Source organism: Pelodiscus sinensis, chromosome 4 (genome assembly GCF_052426305.1).
Source record: "Pelodiscus sinensis isolate ZL-2025 chromosome 4, ASM5242630v1, whole genome shotgun sequence".
NCBI lineage: Eukaryota > Metazoa > Chordata > Testudines > Trionychidae > Pelodiscus > Pelodiscus sinensis.
Window position 1 is genome coordinate 22625395 of NC_143055.1, and position 9816 is coordinate 22635210.

General features: G+C 42.7%; 1 protein-coding gene across 5 annotated transcripts in view; it reads left to right on the forward strand.

Annotated features, from left to right (window-relative positions):
- AFAP1 (actin filament associated protein 1) overlaps window positions 1-9058 on the forward strand; it is a 174912-nt gene extending 165854 nt beyond the window's left edge. For all 5 annotated transcript variants that reach the window (XM_006128231.5, XM_006128235.5, XM_089777792.1 and 2 more), the window contains 4 exons: window positions 328-492; window positions 1018-1208; window positions 1942-2103; window positions 7909-9058. In XM_006128231.5, coding sequence (XP_006128293.3) covers window positions 328-492; window positions 1018-1208; window positions 1942-2103; window positions 7909-7935 — 545 coding nt within the window. In that variant the 3' untranslated portion in view covers window positions 7936-9058. The remainder of the gene's footprint in view (window positions 1-327; window positions 493-1017; window positions 1209-1941; window positions 2104-7908) is intronic.
- Window positions 9059-9816: the final 758 nt, after the last annotated feature.

Genomic DNA, 9816 nt, shown 5'->3' on the forward strand with positions numbered 1-9816 from the left:
TGTGCTTCAAATCTCAGCAGGAATCAAGAAGTGTGGGAAACTCCAATGAAAACAGACAAAAAAATTAACCCAACTTTCTCAGACATTGCAAAAGCTTTTTGTGGGGTTAGATTTGATTGAGAGATAAAGAGTTGTTTTATTGCTTATTTTATTCAAAGAGATCCAGGAACGGCTCAAGTCACAAAGTTAAGGCCAGGAAGTTTTAAGGGTGTGTATATTTTGTTTGTTGCATCTCACATTCTGATTAGTGATGTTCCTAGCTTCTGAGCCATTCAGAGAAGGAGTTAACTGAATAAATCATCAGTGCACTTTCATCTTTCTGCGTAGATGCTGATCAGTACAAATATGGCAAGAACCGTGTTGAAGCAGATGCAAAGAGGTTACAAACCAAAGAAGAGGAGTTGTTAAGGAGGAAAGAAGCTCTGCGGAACAGGTTGGCTCAGCTCCGAAAAGAAAGGAAAGACCTACGAGCTGCCATTGAAGTTAATGCTGGTATGAGGTGCTTTGTTGTGTTAGAGCACAGCACTCCGAGAATTCTAACTATGCAAATGGAATTTTTTCCTGGGGCCTGAAATGTATTCTTCAAAAATCCAAACTGCTTGCTACAGGTGTAACATGAGGTTCCGTTTTTGTGTTAAACATTTATAAAATAGAGCAATTAGAGTCAATCAATATTTTTGTGCTGTTAGCTCATTTAATACACTTTACAATTATCAGCCACTCACACAAAAGTAGGAAGGGTTAACTTTTATTTTTATTTACTGGCTACTGCCATTTTTGTGGTACAGAGACTAATTGAAAAACAATATGGCTAGAAACCAAAAAATTGCCTCAGGACGGCACCCCAGATGAATCACTGAGCTTTCTCTAAAGTGTGAAATATTTTACTTGCACAGGGCTGGAACTGTTCAGTGTGCATAGCTGTTTGGGTAACCACTCATTTTAAAGCATTTGTTCCCTATTTGTAAATAATGGACTCAGTGCTAAACAGGATTCAATCAAACTTTAACATTTCAGGCAGGAAGACTCAAGTGATTCTAGAAGATAAGTTAAGGAAGTTGGAGGAGGAATGCAAGCTGAAGGAGACTGAGCGTGTAAATCTAGAGTTGGAACTGACTGAGGTGAAAGAGAGCCTGAAGAAAGCCTTGGCTGGCGGCATCACTCTGGGATTGGCAATTGAGCCCAAATCAGGAACCTCAAGCCCACAGGTATGTCCACAGCTGAATGATTTCAGAAAAGCAGGGTCAGTCCTATGATATAGGAGTGCTGAACATTCACTACATCCAGAAAAGTGAATAGGAGCCAAGAGTGGTCAGCGTCATGCAGGATCAGGCATCTGATCTATAAACCCCAAAAGATAAAACAGCCACACTCTGTTCTGAATTATTACCATTACTCAGCCATAGCTGGTGTCCTCTTCATCAATGAAATTGAGTTGATATGTATGGAATTATAGGAAACATTTGTTGCCATTTTATTGTGGAAGAGCTTAAAGGCCAGGACCATATTGTGCTATGGGCTGTACAAATATATAATAAGAGGCAGTCCCTCCCCCCAAAGAGCTTAATATCTATAGACCTTTAATAGCTCGTGGATCAATATGGACAACATTTTTGCATTGGTTCACTGTGCTGACCCACCTAGTCACTTGTTATTTAGAAGGAACTGAAGTAGCTATTTACTTTCTCTTGTTTTGCTTATTCAGAAAATGGCATTTTCTATCCTGATCAGTGCAGCTCATGTTTGGAAATGATTATCTGTCAATGTACTTTTCATAACCTTAAAACAGGTCTTGTAGCTTTCTGCAGTCCTAAATTTAGACAAATGATATTTACCTGAATATTTGGAGAAAACTTTACCCAGTTGAAGCCTTTTATTTTTATGAATATTTTGGAGGAAACATTGCCCAGTTTGAGGTTTTCATTCTGTCTTCTCTGTCAGTCTCCAATTTTCAAGCACCGAACTTTGGAAAACTCTCCTATCTCCAGTTGTGATACGAGTGATACTGAATGTTCAATACCAGTGAACAGTGCAGCAGTGCTGAAGAGACCTCCTACATCAAGTAATTCTCCATGTCGAGGCCACGTCCTTCGAAAAGCAAAGGTGAGAAAGATATGTGTTTGGTTTTTCTTTTTCTGCTCCTGTCCATCCTGACATGTTTACTATCTCTCCTTTATTAATGGTGAGGGAGACATTGGTTCCTGCTGCTTAAATTTCTAAGGGTGAAATTTCACACCAATGTAGAGGGTTGGCCCATGATCTACATTCACATTAAGTGGTGCATGGTTTCATACTGATCTTCTGAATGGGGATTAATTTCTCTCTAATGGGGTAAATCTGGGGAACCAGATGACAAATGAAGACTGTACTAAAGTGACAGATCTGACTCTGTGAATGTCATTTGTTTTACGGAGTTCACTGTAAATGTCCTGTAATACAGACTAGCCCTTTTCTCCCTTCACCATTACACTAATGGGTTTAGTCAATAAGCATTTAATGTAACTGCCAAGCCAAATGTTTTAATAACCAAAAAAGTTCGATATAATCATTGCCGGCTGATGCAAGAACTAAATAGTTCTAGTCTGTAGTAATTGAAATGTACTATGCAAGCAACTACTCTTGCAGTATAATTAAAGTAGAAATCCACATAATTTAATTTGTTCTGACTAGTGCCTGGATGAAACTTTGCATTCCTACCCCCATTAATACAGTCTTTAATAGATATGCTACTTGTGCTTAATGTTAAATGGGATTTTCATGACAGTACTCTGGGGCTTGATGAATAGGCAAGTTAAGGCGTATTACTGAACAGCTCATACAGCATGTAAAAAGGGGTGTTACTTCTGGCATGGGTCTGATATCTTTGTGTTGTTTTGGTCCGTTCATTGCTAACTACAGTTATAATCCTACACATCTGTTCTTCCTAGTGCACTCCATTATTGTGTCTAAACCATACTTGCTGTGTTTTAGGCAGCAGTTCAATATTTCACTGGTGCTCAGATATTTTTTTTTATTCATTAAATATGTTTGCAATATGGAAAGCAGCAGAATTTGCAAACAAATGCATTTTAGAAAAAACATTAGGGAGGGAATGCCATAAAGTAGTTAGGACATGCAACTGAGAGTCAAAGGAGCTGGGCTATCCCGCTCTGCCACAAACTTGTCATGTGATGTAAGGCAAGGCACTAAGCCCATCTGTCCCTTCTTTTCCCATTTGTAAAAAGCAATGATCTTGGGATGAAAGAGACTATATATGGCCATTTATTTATTCATTCATTCACTTTCTGATGCATTACCTACAAGAGTTGCTCAGAATAGTGTTGTGTAGCAAAATCGGCTCTGACAGGGCATCGCTACACTATCTGCCAAATCAACCGACAGTGATTAATTCAGCGGGAGTTTATCGTATCTAGTATTGATGTGATAACCCAATCGCTGAGCACTCTCCCATCCACTCCGGTACTCCACCAGAAGAGGAACCACAGGTGGAGTTGATGGGAAAGCATCATCTATTAGCATACCGCAGTGAAGACACCACAGTAAGTAGATCTCAGTACATGGACTTCAGCCACATAGTTGAAGCTGCGTAATTTGGATCGATGACCCGTAGTAATGGAGACCAAGCCTTAGCTGTGAATGGAATATTTAAAGAACCAGAGTCTCTTCTGGAAGAATCTTGGGTGTAAAATTAGATTATTTAAAAGAATATGAAGCTATTTTTCTATCAATGGAAACAATTCCACATATTGAATTCATATTTAATAGCTGTTGCCACCTTTTCATAAAACCTCGTACTCCAAATATTAACTGTGAAATTTAGATGAATTAGATAATATGACCCAAACTGTATTGAGCTCGTTCATAGCTAGATACAGCCAAATTCCACAATCAGCTATGCATCTGCAACTCACATCAATTTCAATATGAGTTGAATGTACTTATATGAGGGTGGAATTTGGCACTTCATGTTCTGGCCTTGTGGAGTTGAGTGTGTGCCTAGGGACCCATTTGGCCCTTACTGATTTGGCTAATCAGCGGGAGTTGCATGAGAGCATTTAGAGAGTAGAATTGGTTCAGCATATGTAACTTCCATCATAGTGTGTGGGAGGTGAGGCCAATTTGATGTCCGTGCTAATACTGAAGTCCCCAATTATGGACGAATTTCACAGTAGGGAGGATGTGGTTGCGTAAGCCCTTGAACATTTTGAATACTTATCTGATCCTGTTCATCTTTTTATTTCTACCCACTGCCTGCATTCTTACTCTCTTTCCCTAGCTCTGTCCTTTCTTTATCCAGCCTCTGTCCCTCTCTTCTATGAGCTCTCTTACCTGTTGTTCCCTCAGTGTTAAATGCACAGTGTAACTTCAGGGCTGTGCCCGTTCTTTTGATGTGACTGCTCTATGCAAATCTCTCATGCGTCTGGGCCTGTCTGGTTAAATGCTACTCTAGTGCACATGATGCACCTCTAAAGGGGGAATTAGAACAGAGCAGCCCACTTTGCACTCTAATATAATAGAAAGATCTTTGACAATACAGGAGTGTGGAGATGGGGAACTCCAGAGAGTCAGGGAGAGGCTTGTGCTTAAACAAACAACTCAAATCTAAAAGTTCAGACTCTGGAGCCTGTTCTCTTCATCCTAAAGGGGACACTAGCTGTGGGTCACCATGGTTCCTCTGCCGTGATTGTAACATCAAAAAGGATCATGCAGTTGGAGTGGTGCCCCTGTTTATCATAATGAGATAAATGATTGCTGTCAAGCAGCAGCAACAGATGTTTACTGGTTGTCGGTGAGAAGATTATGGAATGAGTAAGAAATTCAGGAATCCAGCATCAAGCCCGAGTAGCGTTAGAAAAAATTTCTGACTACGGGAATAGTTAACAGCCAGGGGAGGTTGTGGAAACCCCATTGTTGGAAGTATTTAAAGAACCTGTTGTACAAACATCTATCAGGGGTTGGCAACCTGTGGCTCCAGAGCTATATGCAGCTCTTTGGCTGCTCTCTTGAGAGCAGCTATTTTCTGAAAAAACTAAAAGTCCAATGGCACAGCAGAGTTCAGGCAGGCTGCTTGAATGTCATACCATTCCTGGAAGCAACTGGCTGCGTGCACAACTCTGAGAACCCCTGTGGGAAAGGGGAAAAGTGGCTATGCATGCTGCCCTGCCCCCAGCACTGGTCTGAAAGCTCCTAGTGGCCAGAAACCAGCCAATTGGAGCTGTGGAGGTGGTGCTTGTAGGCACGGGCAGTTCACGGAGAGCAGTGATCCTCTCCCTCCACAGAGTGTGCATGGATGTGCCAGCAGCCAGCCACTTCTCGGAGCAGTGCGAGGCCATGGCATGCAGACCGCCTGCCTGAGCTCTGCTTCACCACCAGCTGAGAGATGCCTGTGGTAACTGCCTCCCAGCCAGAACCTACACCTCGCATCCCCTTCTGCACTCCACTCTTCTGCATTGGTCAGAACCCCTATTTGCACCCAAATTCCCTCCCAGACCCCTCACCTTCTCCTGTACTCCCAACACTCTGCACCAACCCAGAGCTCCTTCCTGCACCCAAACTTCCTCCCACAGCCCTCATCCCCTCCTACACTCCAGTCCCCAGCACCAGCCTGGATTTTTGCCTTTCTATGGGACTCTCAAAATATTTTGGTCAAAGACAAAAAAAAAAATGGCTCTTCTTCTTTGAAAGATTGCCGACCCCTGGTATAGGCTTACTTGGGCCTGCTGCAGCACAGGGGCCCAACATCTATGAAGTGCTATCAGGGCTGATAGCAGCCCCGATTGCAGGGTTAGGGCCACAGCAGTGTGGAGGGAAGGTGGTATGGGGAGCCGGTAGCAGGGGGCCTCCTCTGAGTCTAGCAAATTCCCTTGTTCGGGACTGGTTAGGTCCTGATGGTGCCAGGCCAGAGAGGTCGAACCTGTACATTGTTTCAAGGAAGAAGGAGAAAAATTAGTCTCTTTAACTTCTGAGAACTGGACAGGAAGCAATGAGCTTAAATTGCAGGAATTGCAGTTTAGAGTGCATATTAGGAAAAGCTTTCTAGCTGTCAGGGTGGTTAAGCACTGGAGTAGATTGCCCAGGGATGTTTTAGAATGTCTGTCTTTGGATATTTTTAAGAGCACCTTAGACAAACATCTGCCAAGCTCAGTGGTTCTCAGACTCTAGCAAATCCCAATTTGATTTAAAAAATTTCAAGGGAGCCCCAAGCTCTCCAACTCAGCCCTTGCCATGCCCCCTGCTGCACCCCTTCTCCAAAGCCCCCCATACCTCATTCCTCCATCAGTCACTATCCCCCACCCTCACCCACTTTCACCAGGATGCAGCAGGAGTTTGGGGGTGGTGGTTCAGGGCAGTAGTTTGGGTACAGGAGGGATATGGGGCTTTGAGAGGGAGTTTGAGCGTGGGCTCTGAGTTGGGGCAAGGCATTGGGGTTTGAGAGGGGGTTGAGGTGCAGACTTTGGCTGGGCAGCACTTACCTTGGGCAGCTCCCAGAAATGACTGGCACTTTTCTGTGGGAGCAGCTGCTAGGAGGATAGTCCTGGGGGGGTCTCCTTGTGCTGTCCCTGCCCATTGACACTGCCCTTGCAGCTCTCATTGGCTGCATTTCCTGGCCAATCAGAGCTGCAGCATTGGCACTCAGAGTGGGGGAAGCACACAGAGACCCCTTACCCATCTGAGGTGCAGCAGAGATGTGCCAGCCACTTTTAGGTACAGTGCAGAGTGAGGGCAGGCCAGTCCCACATGTATTATGTGCCATTTCCACAACTGGAGCTCCATCTATGAATCAGAGAACCTCTGACCACAAAGATGTGGGTTGGATTTACTACTTGGTGGCTCAGGCTTGCTTCCTAAAAGGCAGCAGCAAATTCTCAATAAAGAAAAGCTACTAGATTCATGGAATGAATTGTACCACAATGGCAGTAGGTTTATAAGACTTACAGGTGTGTCAACTGTTTGAATTTAGCAAAGACCATCACAGAATAAGTGTGTGTCACTTACCGAAAGGACATCAGCTGCTCTTGCTGATACATATATATATAGGTATCGAACATTACTTGTGAGCTCCCCACAGAGCAGGTGTGCATCTCCTAGTTTCTTTACTTTGGACAGAGTCCATCTGTTGCTATTATATCTGAAGTCGTGCAGCATTGCTTAATTCTTTGATTGCATTGTGCATATCTGTTCTATACAGGCCTGCCGGCAGGGGGAAAAGAGGCAGAGAAGGCAACTGCTCCGGGGCCCAGCAATTCAAAAGGCCCCGGAGCTCCCCACCACTGCTAACGATACAGCAGAAGTGGCCGCGGCCAGGGCCATAGGCCCTTTATATCATGGCTGGAGCGCTGTGCAGCTCTTAAGGCTGCCTGGAGGGGGGAGGGAGAAGCATATACCAGGCAATGCTGAGGGCTGGTGGGGAGATGGGTGGCATTATGGTCCAGACGGTGATTAGGGCTGGCTGCTCAGCCCCGCTCCTTCTGTCTGAGGTCCTGCCCTGTCCAGGAATGTAGAACCGCCCCTACTGCCCAGCATGTTCCCCAGGGACCTATCGGCTCCTCTGGTTCTACATACAGTCTACAGTTTTGCAAAAAGTATAGAAATGCAGTGTTTCTTTTCCTGGTGTGCACTACACGCAGCAAAAGGCTGCAAAATGCAGCTCCAGTCAAGTAGAAATGATGCAGAATGGTGCATATTTCCTCAGCTTGTTTATCTCTTTCCAAATTGTAGACTAAAATAGAAATCCTTTAAAACAATTGACAGAAATTCTAACTTTGGGGTATGAGGCCTGATCCAAAATTTACTTAAGTCTGCCACTCACTCCAGTGGGTTATGGATCAGGCCAATAAGCAGACTAACTGTAATTACAGACACTACATTTCTGTATAATTTTCCCTCTCTTTTGTTTTTCCCTTCTAGGAATGGGAGCTGAAAAACGGAACATAAGCAGTGCAAATTTGTTTACGTTGATTAAAGGCCTTTCTTCATATGGACCAAGAAATAGACTGCAAAAGACTCATCTGTAAAATGGTGTCAAGTGCTGAGGTTTTATAATTATGTTCAGTTAACAGTAGCTTGGCCCTCATTTGACTGTACTCTCTGCTGTATTACTGTGTAACAGTGTGTGCCCCTTTTTATTACCTGTAACTTTTCATTTCCACCCTTATTTGTAAAAATCCTACTAAAAAGGAGCATGTTATTGCAATTGAAAGTTTACATTGCTGAAAGAGGTTAAACCAACAATGTAAATGGCATTGCATCAAAAGTCATAAATGGAAATCAAGACTGTTGCATGCTAGAAGACCCAGATGAAATCATGCAAATTTAGATGCATTGTATTATTAAGGCTAATTTTGACTTTCTGAATTCAAACCACCTGAGAGAGAGACCTTTTCACAAGCTTGCTCATTAGGATTCGTCCAGCTGTTACCTGTTCACTTGGCTGGAGATGGAGGAAATGTTTCCACAGCAACTACATGCCTTGCTTGAGATGCACTCTTCCTCCTCACTTTTTCTCAATGGTTATAAGATGACACAACTTGGCTGTGAAGCGTTTTTTTATATATTTTAGACAGATGCTTTTATCATCAGGACAGAAAAAACTGCCATGCATTTTAATATGTTTTTTGTTGTCACTGCTGTTTCTAAGCACCTGTCATCTTCAAACATCTCTCATGTTGTCGAAAAATTATTAGGGCATGATTTTAAAAGAAGCAACAAAGTGCTTTTATATGTCCCTTCATTTCTGCACCTCCCCAAAAAATCCTACTGATAGTCGCTAACATTAATTTTTAAATTACAACTGCAGAAGGCTTATGTGGTTTTGTTTTGCATCTTATAAAACTTGACTTTAACAATGTTATAACTGTTGTATTTGCTTCCTGCAGTCCTTTCAAATCTTGGATAATATTTTTGAGGAGGACAGACTGAGGAAATATGAATTTCCAATCTCCTTTATACACAATATTGATGAAATAAGAAGTGACAAGACATTTGTGAGAGAGGACTCATTTTCTCTTTGCCAAGAAACAGACTTTTCCTTTTAGTCTGTTTAAAAAAAAACAAAGAAGTCCTGTTCTTCCTATGTGACATATATATGTCTCTGCAGAGAAGTCAGATGCTTTCTTGCCAACCCCCAGCTGTTCATGAGTCAAGCCCCCAAATTCACGAGTAGCTTAAAATCATGAAATTTTTGTTTTTTGTTAAAGATGTTATTTCTATTTGTCCTGTGTTTTTTTTTCAAGCCTTTATAATGTACTCAGGTCACATTTTCAACATTCTCTCTACAATCAGGAGGGCTTGAGTTGAGATTTTGACTTAATCATTGGTTTCTGGGTGCTGGGGCTTTAAATAAAGCACCAAACAGTGCCAGTCTTTTGACAAAATCACAAGAGTTGGCAGCAGTGCAGATCCACACATCAAGGGAAAAATAGATCACTTGGTGGCCCAGCCCTGCAGTTTTATCATTGATAATACTTTACATAGCTTTATAATGTGTACTGGTATGTGAAACTCAGTGTAAGGTGCATAAGGACAACCATGGACATTACACACATGAAAGCTGCAGGCTTACAACTATAGGCTAAAATATTCATCACCCAGCAGCCTCTGAAAATCTGGCCCCAGTTGTGGGCCCTGAGCACTTTTGAAAGAGTGGGTCATAATGGCCTATTACTAAGGGTCTGATTTTGTTTACACATTAAATTCAATTACAAGGCCCATGCAGTGGTGCAAGATTAGGGCCCAAAATGGCAGTAGGCCTTGCATTCTCCCTAGAGTCTGGCTTTTTAAGGTGCCACGATAATGCAAATACAGTGGGGAAAACAC